The sequence below is a fragment of the Amphibalanus amphitrite genome, unplaced genomic scaffold, assembly GCF_019059575.1.
Source record: "Amphibalanus amphitrite isolate SeventyFive unplaced genomic scaffold, NRLGWU_Aamphi_draft 000013F_arrow, whole genome shotgun sequence".
NCBI classification, from domain to species: domain Eukaryota; kingdom Metazoa; phylum Arthropoda; class Thecostraca; order Balanomorpha; family Balanidae; genus Amphibalanus; species Amphibalanus amphitrite.
In genome coordinates, this window is record NW_024881509.1 from 1,652,501 (window position 1) to 1,668,277 (window position 15,777).

General features: G+C 47.9%; 1 protein-coding gene across 3 annotated transcripts in view; it reads left to right on the plus strand.

Moving 5' to 3' along the window:
* The window catches only part of LOC122383748 (dedicator of cytokinesis protein 7-like), a 649,924-nt gene that overhangs the window by 431,430 nt on the left and 202,717 nt on the right, over positions 1-15,777 (plus strand). For all 3 annotated transcript variants that reach the window (XR_006256886.1, XR_006256885.1, XM_043370493.1), the window contains exons 25-28: positions 1,124-1,300; positions 1,588-1,905; positions 9,860-9,994; positions 11,734-11,886. Coding sequence is in view for 1 of the 3 variants with exons in the window: in XM_043370493.1 (XP_043226428.1) it covers positions 1,124-1,300; positions 1,588-1,905; positions 9,860-9,994; positions 11,734-11,886 (783 nt within the window). In the remaining 2 variants the exon portion in view is untranslated. The remainder of the gene's footprint in view (positions 1-1,123; positions 1,301-1,587; positions 1,906-9,859; positions 9,995-11,733; positions 11,887-15,777) is intronic.

Genomic DNA, 15,777 nt, shown 5'->3' on the forward strand with positions numbered 1-15,777 from the left:
CTTTCGTCCAAAAGAGGCGCATTTCAATTTTCTCCCATTGACTTATAATGGGGAGGTCGCAAAATTGACCTGACCTTAGGTCATCGATATCAAAATTCTGAGATATACATTTTGTACATGCTATTGCTCTTAGCAATCGCTGAAAGTTTCAAAGCGATCGGTCACTCGGTGTAGCTATGACAGACATTGAAACTTTTTATGAGGTAAGGTCACTTCAAGTGACCTGGTGATTTGACCTTGAATGACCTTGGTCTGAAATTTTCACATCATGTGTAGAATTGATGCATGATAAGGTGTACCAAAAACGGCGGCGCTCCGGGTGTTCAACCCCCCCCCCCCCCAGCAGGGCGCGGGTTAATTGGATTTTATGAAAAAAATCAGCGAAAGCTGGTTCTTATACTCATATTTTGCAACACCTTGTAAATCATGCATGAACATGACGTTACATTTTAGACTGACGCCCCTGTCACTAGCTGACAATGGCGCCCCTCTCAAGGGAAAAAGTCGCCCCCTCGAGCACCATTGCCCCCTTTTGCTGATTTCTGGCTACGCCACTGACTTTATATACAGAACAAAGGTGGCTTAAGGAATTTTGTCTATTAACTCATTAAAAAAAAACTTTTAAAAAATGCTCACAAAGGCGGAATGCATTGGAGTGGATCAGACGACGGGCTCGGAACGGGGAAGAAGCAGCGTGAGGCACATGTGAACTTGTGTGGGTGAGTGCAGCCGCTGTATACCGTGGCCGGATGTATGGTACGCTTTTGAATAAAAAAAAAACTATTAACTTTGCATCTCGACTAGGGCGAGCGGCGAAAACAACCGCTGCTCTGAGTGGGTCCCGAAAGGCTAAGCGCTGGACGGGGGTAATCCACCCGGAGAATAAAACGCCGGGACCAGAAAGCGGCCTCATTTCCAGCACTGCCTATGGCCCACACTTGTTGCTTTGTCAATTAGCAAAAGTTTGAAAGATTTTGAAAGTTGAATGTAAACCGCTTACCAGCTGCAGGCAGAAGCAGGCGGCTGATACTAATGTCCTGTCATGAGTTGTATCGGCGGCCTGTGCAGGCCAGCTGATGCACGGGTGTACTGAGGTGCCGGATGTGATCTGTGCGGTCCACAGGCGCGGTCAGCGAACGTGCGGCCAGACACCAGTCGCGACCTGCTGCTCTGCACACTCTGGGTGCTGAAGAATGCTCGCGCCGATGTGCTGCGCGCCACCTGGGCCGAGTACCGACCGGCGCGACTGCATCAGCTGCTGCGCCTGCTGCACAACGCACTCTCCTGCTTCGAGTATAAGGTGGGCGCCCGCTGGCCCGTCCACCAGGAACGGCCGGCGCCGGCTGGTGTATGTGTGCAACTACCAGCCGCAACCAACCACACTCAGTAATTCCCCAGCTGTTTGGAAATTCGACATGCGAGCTCATCGCCGGAACTGGCGATGAGCTCGCATGTCGAAATCCCATAACAACTTTGTTATGGGATTTCAGTTCTGACGGCTATCTGGCGATGGCCCAATGGCCCCTGTTTCATTGGATTATGGCTATGTTGCTGACGGCCGGCCTGCGTTTGTCTGCTGTCGGCCAGGGTGGCCGCCAGCCGCCGCTGGCCTCCCAGGCGACGGGGCGCGGGCCCACGCGCGCCGTCGAGGCCAAGTCGAGGCTGGAGGACATGCTGCTGGGCGGCGGCTCGGCACGCAGCGAGCTGATCCGGCGCCGGTCTCAGCACCAGCAGCCGGCCGCTACGCCGGACCGTCTGCGCTGGCGCAAGGAGCAGACGGCGCCCCAGTGGCGGCAGGAGGAGCGCGCCGACGGCGTCGCCGAGCCGGCCGAGCCGGCCGCCGAGCGCTGTCTCTCGGCAGAGGCCAGCATGGTGGTGTTGGACGCCCTGGAGACGCTCATACAGGTAACGCACGGTCACGGTCTGCAACAGTGGCTGCACGACCGGCGGCGCGCCGACTCCAATCGGTAGTACAGGCCGGCGTCCCAGATGTTTAAGCCATTTCGGTCACGTGTTACTCAAATGCGCTGGGGCGTCCTCGTGGATTTTTGAGGGATGGGGGTAGGGTTGTAAACGACTCAGAGTCGAATCATGAATCGATTCAAGAATCGATCATTTTTCTTCGAGTCATGAGTTGAATCGAATCAAACAATTTGAAAGCTGAATGAATCATGAGTCGAGTCGATTCACATATGTATAGGCCGTTTGAGTCACAGGTTAAATCGATTCAAGGAAACGCGAGTCATATGTTGAATCGATTCAAGGTAACTTGTCATGATCAGTCGACTCCAACCACCAGGTAAGACAAAAATTATTTGAAAGTCATGATGCTGCAAGTGAGCATCTTTCATGTTTTGACATCAGCTATCTATTACCCGTATTTTACATTGGCAAGTCAGCATTGCCTCAGCCTGAATTTATATAGGTTGGTAATAAAACCTTAAACCAGGATAACGCCTTTTGGGGCGACTAACGGAGCGAGCGAGAGGGTGGGCCCTGCACGTGCGAAATCGCGAGGGGGTACCTGCAACTGATTTTTGCACGGCACCCTACTAACCGGTCTCTAGCGATGTGCCAAATTTGAGCACAATCGGCCCAGCCGTTCTCGAGATCTGGAAGCGGCACCCTGCACGTGCGCACGTGCAAAATGGGTCCCAACTAACTTGTGCACGGCACCCTACTAACTGGTCCCTAACCGCGTACTGAGCGCCATCGGTCCAGCCGTTCTCGAGATCTGGAAACGACCCCTGCACGTGCGCACGTACAGCAGCATCCCAAACTGTGGCACATGTATATATGCATTGCCTAGTGGGTGCCTGCCTACCTGCCAACTTTCAGCGCAATCGACCAAGTGCAGTGGAATCCGCTTAATAAATCCACCTTGGTGACAAGGTGTTTTGGATTTATCAAGCGGTGGCTTTATTAACCGGTGTCAGCTATTTTCATTAAAAAAGCATGTATCACAGTTGCACGTTTCGTTCCCTACGCATAACTAGCGTATGGCTAAGATTTCTCATTGCCTTGCTTATTACAATGAAAGTGACGAGGGGCTCCGCCACTGGTGGGGTCCCGGGGGTCCGGACCCCAAATAATTTGACGTTCGTAATGCAGCCTAATGTATAAAGACAGGTTTTAGGGTTGGACATGCCCCCGAACCTGCGACCGTAGAGACCGTAGTGCGGGGGCATGCCCCCCTGAAAGTGACCAGCGCACACTGCAAAGCTGGTGCAGCGATTAAGTCATATCCATCCACGACCTCTCCCCGTCATACCTGCTATGCCAACGAGCATGCAGCCAGTCGAGGGTCCCTGCTTTGCAAGAACATTTTTCTGAAATGCACAGTAATTGTGCTCTTGAAAGTCCTGAACTCCTTTTGTTTTTAGAACTCCAACTGCTGCAGACCGCTGCTCCAGCGCAGTTCTTTAGGAGCGGGTAGGATGTCAAATTTCGAATGGGGAGACGTTACTGCGGTCTTCGGAACTCCCAATTGAACTATGTGGTTGAACGGTGTTGGTTGAACTGTGGCTCCCATGCAGGCAGGTGAACGGTTACTGGCGTAAGGTGTGCAAGGTGAGAATACCCCGTACTAAGATACAGCGCTTTTCGAGGAGCGCTGTGGCCCGAAGGTTTGGACTTTGAATTGTGAAAAACGCCCGCCCGCCGCAAAACGCAAACACCGGAAAACGTGCAAAACGCACGCCCGAAACGCCAATGCAAACGTCGCAAAAATAAACAAACGCCCGCCCGCCGCAAACCGCAAATAAAAAAAACGCAAAAAGCCGCAAAACAATAAAACCGCCCGCATCGCACGCCCGCTAACCGCCAACCGAAAACGCCTAAAAATCGCCCGCCCGCCGCCAAAAGCAAACACCGCAAAAAGCGAAAAAGCGGCCACCAATCGCAAACAAATTAAACACCGCAAACGACGCAAACAATAAAACCGCCCGCATCGCCCGCCCGCCCGCCCGCCGCCAGACAAACACCGCAAAAAAAAACGCCCGCCCGCCGCAAAACGTAAACACCGCAAAACATGCAAAACGCACGCCCGAAACGCCAACGCAAACGTCAAAAAAAATCGCCCGACCGCCGCAAACCACACAAAAAAAAACGCCGAAACGCCGAAAAAATAAAACCGCCCGCATCGCACCGACGCTAACTGCTAACCGAAAACGACTAAAAGTCGCCCGCCAGCCGCCAAACGCAAACACCGCAAATAAACGCCCGGCCGCAGCAAGATAATAATTTATCAACGGCTGGCATACCGCTAGGATTCCAGAGATTCAGCTTTTTGGTCTTTTTCACAAATCAAAAAGATATCTGCAAAAATCTCCTAGATGAAAGCGCCCAATTATTCGTGTCGCATCCTTCTATGGGAGGTATCCCCGTCACCTGTTCGTATACTGCCTGAGCAAAGGCCATATATAGGTCTGAGCTTAAATCTCGGTAATGCCGTGCTTTTTTACTAGATTAAACAAAAATGGCACAACGTGCAATAACGTTCTATATATCATTGGAAAGAGCATCAAAAGTTGTATAAATTATTAACTTCTTACTTAAATATAGCTTCAACGCAAAAGTTATTAAACAACAAAGACACTCCCATTGACTTTCCATGTTAAAAATTTTCATTTTTAAACGAGCTTAAAAAGAACAAATAAGTTCTTACAGCTTAGTGAAGCTTAACACCATATTCTATGCTCTTTTCTCAATTCTGAGATGGCTGCAATTTCGCATCTTGCACAGAATATTGCCAACGAGAAAAATGTTAAAGTTGTTCGGAATGGTCGAGGATGACCAGTGCGTTTTTTGTAAACGAGCTGTAGAAACAGCATCACATTTATTTGTACATTGCCCAAAAGTTGAGGCTTTTTGGGATGAAGTATGGAGAGCGTTTAAAAGAGGAAATCGGTCATATAACAATATGGAGCGTCGGCATATGCAGACGACCTAACTCTGATCTTAGATGGATCGGAAAGCTCCTTAAGGCATGCAGTAAATGTGTTGAATGAATTCAGAGTGGTCTCAGGTCTACAGCTTAATATGGGAAAGACGATATGTTCATGGATGGGTGTTACAAGGCATCGGGGTGCCTCGATTTGTCAGGAGTTAAATCTGAAATGGTTAAAAATAGGAGATTTTTTAGAACTGCTCGGTGTCAAAATACTTCCCGACAGTCAACGTACAAGAGATATAAATTATAGTGGTAAGCTTGAAGAAATAGAGAAGGCCATGTCCCCATGGGTACAAAGGAGTCTAACGCCGCTCGGCAGAGTAATTCTAGTGAAATCACTCTTGCTTTCTAAATTTGTCCACGTGTTCGCTGTAATTGAGAATCCTGATAATGCCTACATAAGAAAGTTGGAATCGTTGTTATTTAAATTCATATGGGGAAAGAAGGATAAAATAAAACGTGGAATAGCAAAGAGACAGTTCTTAGAAGGTGGCATTGGGGCGCCAGACGTTGAATCGTTCGCAAACGCACTTAAAGTAGCATGGATCAAACGTTGGTTGGATCCGAAAGAATCGAGCTGGAAATTATTTGTAAATGAGTACTTTCAGGTCAGCGACAGGTTCAATATCTTTCAATGTAACATTGGCGTCTTGCAAATCCGACGGAGACATCTCCCAATGTTCTGGGACCAGGCACTGTCAGCATGGGCCCAGATACTACAGAGCAGTGGTGAAACAGACGAGATTATGACACAGGTTTTGTTTTTAAATCGGAACTTAAACATTGAATCATCATTTACGAAGTATCAATTGCGAGCAATGAAGGCATTGCAGATCACACATGTAAAAAATTTGTATAACTTTCCGTCAAAGAAGTGGTTTACTGCACTAGAATAAAAACAGAAATGGAGTGGTTTGGACATAATGACGTGTAACTCACTGGTCAGCAAGATACCATCGGAATGGCGATCGGTGCAACGATGCTCTGAACCTGCGTCAGATGCTCATATAACATTGGAAAGGTTATTCAACGTAGAAAGTACCACGAAATGGGCTTATATAATTTTAGTAAAACCTAAACTAAATGCAACGTGTTCATGCGAACGTAAGTGGGATGCAGAACTTGGTTTGGCTCCGGACTGGAGACAGATAACTATAGTTCGTTTTTCTTAAGTTCGACCCTCACTGTAATCGTCTCTTTGAACATAGCACGAGAATTGTTAGCTGAATTACTTAAAAAAACTGGTTACCGCACATTGTACTGGAGTTACGAATAATATTTTCCAAATAAGTTTTTAACGCCGATAATATACCCTTCTGTTAAACACCGTACGATTTATTGACTAGTTCAATTATAATTTCTGACAAGTCGTCTTTCCCTGTGGGGTTGTAAATATAGGCAAATACGAGCTAGGAGTCTGGGAACTAAGAGCCAGCAAGAAATACTTTTGAAGGAAATTAATCGTCTGTGAAATCAATGTGCGTCAGTCAGTTTTCTCAGTAATTCAGCTAACAATTCTCGTGCTTTGTTCAAAGAGACGATTACAGTGAGGGTCGAACTTAGAAAAAACGAACTATAAATGTTTAACCGAAAGTACAAAGGCACGGCTACCTTCGTTGTAAGCTCGCGCCACTGTGTTTGCGAGGATCCTCTGATTTAACTGAATTTTGCCTTTTAGCCCCCCTGGAAAACCGGGGGAGCGGCCGGTGTCAATGCAATAGGTATGTAAGGATGAGTCAATATCATCTCTTCCTCCAACGTTTACGTCTGTTCGATACACACTACTTTCAGCCATTTGATGGAGCATAATTAGAGTATTGGCACGCATGTGCGCGCGGACTAAGTTGATAGTGGCTTGCTTAAGCCCACGTTCTGTGACCAGCCGACTCAAAATTACAACACAACCTGCATAACATGGAAACGTATTCATTAGCCTATATTTATGTTCAAAAATTTTCTTTATCACTCCAAAAATACTCAAAAGAGAAAGCGATATACCAGCACTTCAAACATGCACTCTTATGCATTGATGCATATTAACGTGTCAACATAGATGTTGAAGCAGCTGTGACGTTAAAAAAAAATTGTTTCCTCTTGAAGGGCTTGGAGAAGCGAGCAAGCACGTGCAGGTCTTTTTCGACGATGGTATCCCCATAACCGAACATATGAACAACCGCAAACACCATGTAACATCGCAACCAGCCCAGAAGACGTGATCTTAGTTCCAAAAAGCATGCAGCAGACATCGGTGATGGCATTCCACCCGGTGACTTCTGACGGTCACGTGGGGCCCCCTTATTTTACGGAATCGGGAGTGGGTTCGCCATTACAGGGTACCAAACCATTATTCCGGCAGTTCGAATCAACGAGATGAAAGAAGGCAACATCCTGCATGGAGTGATGCTCTTCGAGGAGTCAGCTCCCCGGCATACAGTAAATTAAATACAGAATCTCCTGAAACGGAGGATCCCGCAAACTGTACCCAAGTGAAAATGCCCCCTTCCTCAGTAAACCTCAGCCCACACAAGTTCTGGTTGTTGGGGCGTTTTTGCGCGTGAGTCTAATGAACGCCCCCATGTGACTGTGGTGAGCCTCAGCAGTGCCAGTTGGCTACAATTACGAGCCATTTCAGACGGAAGATCTCGCCGCGCGTGCGGCCAGTCCAGGCACCGATAAGGACTGATGTAGGTGGACCACGGTGACCATATTTGGTGAAAATGTGTAAAATTGGTGTGACAATATGTGATCCAAATTTGAAATGCCTATGTTTACAAATTTCTAAGCTACGGCGTTTTGAATGCAAATATGTATTTTGTCCCAATTTATCTGCCCAACCCTGTATATGTGAAAAACCTTAGGAGGGTTGCATGTGCATGCGATGGTTAAATGCGGGTAGCTGGAAGAAATATTTCCAGAAACTGTCTTTACACCCTGAAGTAGAGATGCCACAAATTTGCAATTTCATTACCCGCCCCGCCCCGCAGCTACCCCTTGCCCAACCACAACTACCCGCAAGCTGATTTTGGCTGAGCCGAACCCGCAAAAAACCCGCAATTTTAAAAACCTGCTTTTGCAAGAAAAAAATACAGCTGGGTCAATGCTAGAGCTAAATAAACCTTACTTGCTTCATTGCTGTGCAGAAAAAGGCAGCCAAACAAATAGTAAGGACTTGAAATTTCTATGCTAAGTCCTCAGGAAGTGCACACTGGATAGTGGAAAATGAATAATGCATCAATACATTTGAAATTCCTTTCTGAAAAGAGTTCAGTAAAATCTTTCTCTCACCTTACCCTTCAGCATTGGCTGAGGATCAAAATTTCACTCTAGCTCCCTCTCAATATTAGGCTTCTAGAATGATAGTGTTATCAAAATGAATGTTGATATAAGAAGATATGCGATTTCCAGTTAAAAAGTAAATAGTGACACGTTGAATAATGAGTATCCAGTCGATCTACACATAAAACAAATCATGCAAAATCCCAGCAAAAACCAACTAACCACCAATGAACCACGCGTTTCTTGAAACATGCGTCAGAAGCGTCACCAACAGCTGATTGCAAGGAATGTTACAGCGACTAAATTATTGCAGCCGTAGTTAGTGCGAAGTTGTTGCGAAAACACCGTTGCATAATACATATTCATGTGCCATTCTGATAAAGTTATTTTACACAACAGCTAAAGTTTTACAATTCAGAGTTAATCACCTGTTAAAAAATAAAGAGACAGTAAATACTAAATAAAATGTAATAATTTTAAAGATGGTCTTGGTAATGCTCTCGGGCTGGTCATCTCTCGGCATACAAATGACAAGTAAAAAGACAAAAGAAATAAATGCGACCAGCTACGTGGTTTTGTAACATGTATAACTGCTATTATGAGGTATTCAAAAACCAAAACAGAAAAAATTGATTGTAAAATTATTATTGCGTCATCAATGTCAGCTTTCCTTCGCCTCAGAGATCAAAATTGACGCAGTCAAATGCCAATCCTTGTCAGAATGTCGGAAGTGCGCCTGTTTTGTATTGCGTTATGTTTGGGCCGCATGCCAGTCAATATTTTGATTTTTTGTAAGGGTAATTGGTGTTATTTTCGTAATATAGGGTGGGACAGAACATAGAGTAGGATAGGCAATTAATGAATTTGCATTGCATCAAATTTTGTTTAGCTGATAGCTCTTTTTTATGCCGACCAGACGCAAATAAAGTAACATGTGGCATTTGCTCTGATTTTCAACATCTCATTTAAGTCTGGGTTCTTCCATAATGTATATCTAGTGCACACTGCACATAGACTTCAGTTCAGCTTCCTATAAGTTTGCTTTCGGGTTCATTTATGTTTTATGGAATGCTTTCATCAGCATTTACTTACGCTTTGTAGTTTGTTGCTTGTACCCTGGTTTGGTCATTGCTAGACTGTGGATGCTATTGCTGGTTGTTTTCAGTTTTGCATTTGAAATGTGCTACCTTGATATATTTTTATATTTGGTTCTGTTTTAAAAGTTGTTTTGATGAATATTGTATTGTTAACCTCAGCAAATGCACTTGACATTGTGTTTTGCATCTAAAAAAATAAATTTATAGGTTCTTAAGTCTGACCGCCAAATACCCGCCACACGACAAGTTTTGCTTCTCGAACCAGCCAAAAACCCTGCGGGTTTTGAAAACCCGCAGAAAGCGGGTTCGCGGGTTCAAAAGTGGCATCTCTACCCTGAAGGCATACTTCGCGACTTCGCGACTCTACGCGTCTCGAGTTGTATCTCGGTGGGTCAGTTTGGCACCTGTCTGTCCCTTCCCACCTTCCCACACTATTACCAGGGCGAAGGTAATGTGCTAGGTGCTCCATGTGTTGGACAGTGGACACTGGCCGTTGTGCGGTCTCATCTCAGGATCTGTGTAATTGTGTGTACAGGTGCTCTCCAGCCAGGACAGCCTGCACGGCCTGCTTGGCATGGCGTTCCGCGTGCTGCTGCACGCTCTCTCCTGCAACCAGAGCACCGCCGTCATCGCCAATATGCTGGCCACCCAGCGCTCCCTAGTCACAAAGGTAGGTGTGGACGCCGCTAAATCCCCCCGCAAATCTCAATGGTACTTGGACGTTTTCATTGAGAGTTGGGCTAGTTTTTTCTCATGCGCGTGACCATGCGGTATTGCAGTTGCATTCGAGCACTTTGACTTGTCTGTGTATGTGTCTGAGGTATCGTTTGTCTGTCTATGTGCCTGATGTGTCTGTGACTATCTTTGTCTGTCTGTCTGTCTGTCTGTCTGTCTGTCTGTCTGTCTGTCTGTCTGTCTGTCTGTCTCTGTCTGTCTGTCTGTCTGTCTGTCTGTCTGTCTGTCTGTCTGTCTGTCTGTCTGTCTGTCTGTCTGTCTGTCTGTCTGTCTGTCTGTCTGTCTGTCTGTCTGTCTGTCTGTCTGTCTGTCTGTCTGTCTGTCTGTCTGTCTGTCTGTCTGTCTGTCTGTCTGTCTGTCTGTCTGTCTGTCTGTCTGTCTGTCTGTCTGTCTGTCTGTCTGTCTGTCTGTCTGTCTGTCTGTCTGTCTGTCTGTCTGTCTGTCTGTCTGTCTGTCTGTCTGTCTGTCTGTCTGTCTGTCTGTCTGTCTGTCTGTCTGTCTGTCTGTCTGTCTGTCTGTCTGTCTGTCTGTCTGTCTGTCTGTCTGTCTGTCTGTCTGTCTGTCTGTCTGTCTGTCTGTCTGTCTGTCTGTCTGTCTGTCTGTCTGTCTGTCTGTCTGTCTGTCTGTCTGTCTGTCTGTCTGTCTGTCTGTCTGTCTGTCTGTCTGTCTGTCTGTCTGTCTGTCTGTCTGTCTGTCTGTCTGTCTGTCTGTCTGTCTGTCTGTCTGTCTGTCTGTCTGTCTGTCTGTCTGTCTGTCTGTCTGTCTGTCTGTCTGTCTGTCTGTCTGTCTGTCTGTCTGTCTGTCTGTCTGTCTGTCTGTCTGTCTGTCTGTCTGTCTGTCTGTCTGTCTGTCTGTCTGTCTGTCTGTCTGTCTGTCTGTCTGTCTGTCTGTCTGTCTGTCTGTCTGTCTGTCTGTCTGTCTGTCTGTCTGTCTGTCTGTCTGTCTGTCTGTCTGTCTGTCTGTCTGTCTGTCTGTCTGTCTGTCTGTCTGTCTGTCTGTCTGTCTGTCTGTCTGTCTGTCTGTCTGTCTGTCTGTCTGTCTGTCTGTCTGTCTGTCTGTCTGTCTGTCTGTCTGTCTGTCTGTCTGTCTGTCTGTCTGTCTGTCTGTCTGTCTGTCTGTCTGTCTGTCTGTCTGTCTGTCTGTCTGTCTGTCTGTCTGTCTGTCTGTCTGTCTGTCTGTCTGTCTGTCTGTCTGTCTGTCTGTCGTCTGTCTGACGTGTCTGTCTGTCTGTCTGTCTGACGTGTCTGTCTGTCTGTCTGACGTGTCTGTCTGTCTGTCTGTCTGTCTGACGTGTCTGTCTGTCTGTCTGTCTGACGTGTCTGTCTGTCTGTCTGTCTGTCTGTCTGTCTGTCTGTCTGTCTGTCTGTCTGTCTGTCTGTCTGACGTGTCTGTCTGTCTGTCTGTCTGTCTGACGTGTCTGTCTGTCTGTCTGTCTGTCTGACGTGTCTGTCTGTCTGTCTGTCTGACGTGTCTGTCTGTCTGTCTGTCTGACGTGTCTGTCTGTCTGTCTGACGTGTCTGTCTGTCTGTCTGTCTGACGTGTCTGTCTGTCTGTCTGTCTGTCTGACGTGTCTGTCTGTCTGACGTGTCTGACGTGTCTGTCTGACGTGTCTGACGTGTCTGTCTGACGTGTCTGACTGACGTGCGTGACGTGTCTGACGTGTCTGTCTGCCAGTACCCGTCTCTGCTGTTTGATGAGGAGACGGAGCACTGCGCCGACCTGTGCCTGCGACTACTGGAGCACTGCAGCAGCACCTTCTCCAGTACGCGCAGCCAAGCTTCCGCCTCGCTCTACCTGCTCATGAGGCAAAACTTTGAGATTGGCAATGTGAGTAGCCAGCGGCCTGATGGCGCTCTCCGAATCCTAGTGGTGTCAGCAAACTCTCACAGCTGCAGCGCTGCTTATGAATTTCTTTTCACTATTATCACTTACCAGTGTATAAGAAAAACAATTTTAGTTGAACAGCCATATCCAATAAGCCGCGCCCCGCTGGGGCTCCTGGATTTCACAGTTCCTTCTGATGATGGTGTGTGTGTGTGTGTGGGGGGGGGGGCGTGTGTGTGTATGTGCGTGTGCGTGTGCGTGTGTGAACACTCCTTTGTAACTCGGCTCCTGGGAAACGATGATGATACCTGGTAGCCGGCTTCGAAAGAGCGTCAAAAATTCTGACATTGATTAGGCTCATTTCTTAGGTCAGGTCACCAAGGATCATCAGAAGTGAGGTAGAATTACTCCCATTTCGACCATGTTTGACAATGAACACAAATTCGGCAACGGATAGAGCTAAAACGCTGCGGAAAAGCGCGTTTGGTAGCTGTTTCAAGGTTCTTTCGAAATAACTTTCGTTTAAAAGTCAATCTCAGATTTGACCTTTGACCTAAGTTTAACAGCTTGGCCTCCACATGGCATGAACTGTAGGAATTGGCTGTTTTGCGTCCAAACTTATTTCTGCAATTTCTTTTTACCCAAAACCTGCATTACGTTGACTTTACCGGTACCATGTTCCTCTCGTCGAGACGCGTCGAATGAGCTAAATTTGACATACAAAGGTTATCTTGAAAATTTGGTCAAGGGACAGGCTGACTGCACGGTTCTTTGGAAGGTCATCTCAGGCTCAAAAGGAGCGATATATACCATTCGAAAGCTCACGATTAGCTGAATCCAAAAATGTAATTTTTATCAAAATCGATCGATGGCCTTTTTTATATAAAATGGCGTTTTTGTGAAAAGTTGATAATTTCTTATTTAGCGGGCTGTCCCGGGAATTCTTGAAAACATAAATATGCTATTTCAAGTTCCAGTGAAAGCTGAACGCCAAAAGAGCAATATTTAGCGAATCGATAATTCCAGCATTAACCCGCGCCCCGTTGGGGTCTGCCGAGCAACGCGCCCTGCTGGGGGGGGGGGGGGGGATTTGGCCCCCCCCCCAATATCTCGAGAGCCACGCAACATAGCGACAAGCGACAAACGGTGTTGGATAGCCCCATCAGGGAACTACCTTGTGACCCAATTTCATTGACCTAGGTCAAACCGATGACGTCACAGGTCAGGTCAAAGGTCGATTTTTCACCGTTTACATGTATTTCAAGAAATGCGTTGTAAAAGCGAGTAAAATACATTTCATTGAAAAGCGTCGATGGGGGAATTTTCGTCAAACACATATTTTGCTATTTGAGGTCACTGATACCAGGTCAGGTCACAGAGGTCAGGTCACTGAGGGTCACAATATGAAAATATCATGTGATTCATGTTTTATGGTCCATTTTATATGCCAAATACGATTATGTGGGTCAGGCAGCCTTTGGGGTCAGTTAAGATTATGTTCTGGTGAAGGTCAGGTCAAGGTCAGGTCAAATTAGGTCAAATTTCAAAGATGATATTTTTGCATAAAATGGGTATCGATTCAATGCAGCTCGTCACGGGGAGTTCCATGGTGGTCTTTGTTTTGCGCTACATGGTCTAGAATTGCTATTAATTGCGATCAACGTGCAGTCCCTCAAGCCACACCTGCTTGAGCTGCGCCAGGACATCGATCAACATAGATTCGACATTATCTCGATAAGTGAAACGTGGCTTAAGCCAGCCACACCTAATCGCTTGGTTCCCGTCCCCGGATACCAGCTTATTCGGAAAGACAGGCCGGACGGTCGAGGATACGGGGGCGTCGCGGTGCTAATACGCGATGCTTTGGAGGTGACCGTTATTGACTGTCCCGGTGAACAGAGCGAGGGATCCAAAATAGAGACTCTTTGGGTCCAAGTCCGCACGGGAAAACGGTTGGTGATGTTGTGCTCGCTGTACAGGCCACCAGTGCAGACGTCCGCTCGTGTGACATCTGACTTAGATGAGCTAGAACGGCAGGTGCAATACATCCTGACCAGGCACAGTGGACTCATCTTCCTGACCGGTGACGTCAACATCAATATGTCCGACGGCAACAACAGCACTGCGGCCAACAGGATGCGGGAGCTGCTCTTCACGTATTCCCTGCAGCAACACATTCGCGGCCCCACCTACGAACCGTCGGGATCGACAATCGACGTGATATGCAGTAACAGTGAGGTAGTGCGCTCTGGATCGCTCCACTGTGACTTTAGCCCACATCGGTGGTCACGGGTGCTTGTGACGGTGCCAGATTACTGACCGGCGCGCTGTAGCTCGACGGCCCGGTGCTGGCGTAAACTGGACGTGGCAGAGGCCGGCCGGCTGCTGCAGTGTGTAGACTGGTCTCCGGTGTTCGAGAGTACCGCGCCGGAGGCTCAGTGGGACTACTTTGTGAAGGCGGCCTTACCGATTATTGACAATCTCGCCCCCGCTAAACGGTTCAAGACTCGTAACCCGACCGCTCCCCCCGTCACCGAGGCCACAAAGGAGCTCATGGCGCGGAGACGGGCGGCTCTCCGTAGCGGTGACCGGCCCCTCTACAAGGAGCTGAACCGCCGCGTGAGAGCAGCCATACGCCGGGACACCAGCGAGGAAATACATCGGCGCATCCTGGCCAGCGGACGGAGCTCGATGTGGCGCACCATACGACCTGTCATTTCAGCCAAACAGCCGACCAGACCGGCGCCCGGCGCTGATGCTGACACCATGAACCGATACTTCGCCAGTGTCGGAACCGTGACCGCCCGCCAGGTGGATACATCGGGTCCGGAGCTGCCGGTGCGCCTGGCGCGCGTGTCTACCGGCCGGTTTGTGGTGCGCACGGGGACACCTGAGAGTTTGGTGGCGACCGTGGCGCAAATGAACGGTAGCTCGGCGTGCGGTGCCGACGGTCTATGCGTGCGGTTCGTTAAGCTCTGTCTGCCGTATATATATATATACATATATATATATATATATATATATATATATCACGTCATCACACATATTGTGAACTCCAGTCTGGCTTCCCACACTGTACCCCTATCCTGGAAACCTACCTATATTCATCCCATCCAAAAGTCACCAAAGTCCACTGAAACATCCAACTATCGACCCATTTCGATCCTCCCAACTATATCCAAGATAACGGAACGAGTAGTATACGAACAACTGTTCGAATACTTCTCGACTCACCACCTACTCCCACCCTGCCAGCACGGTTTCAGAAGCGGTCACTCTACCGACACAGCGCTGCTGACCATGACCGACCGTATATTCGAGGCTATGGACAACCGACAGGTGGCGCTATTGTGTTTGCTAGACATGTCTAAATGTTTTGACGTGATTCCACATGACCGGCTGCTCACTAAACTCATGCAGTATAATGTCGATGTGCGCTGGTTCGAGAGCTATCTGTCGGGACACTATCAACAGGTCCTCATAAGCACACCGGATGGGGGTCGTACGCTCTCGAGGCCTCTACTGAACCCGATAGGCACGTATCAAGGATCTGCGCTGGGTCCTTTGCTGTACGCTGTCTACGCAGCGGACATGCCGCTGTACCTCGATGCAGATATTGCCCACGACCGCTGTCTCGTGCAGTATGCTGACGACGTGCAAATGGCAGTGTTTGGTAGGCCCAGTGACGGTGAACTGGTCCCTAGACTAGAGAGGAACCTGGAAGTGTTGTCATTATGGTTTCGTAAAAATGGACTGAAGGTTAACGCTAACAAAACACAGCTGCTCGTCATCGGAACAGGTCAAAATCTCCGCTCGATGCCTCCGACACGGGTTCAGTTTATGGGGGCTACGATTACCGGTTCCGTCACTGTCAAAAACCTTGGCGTAGTTTTC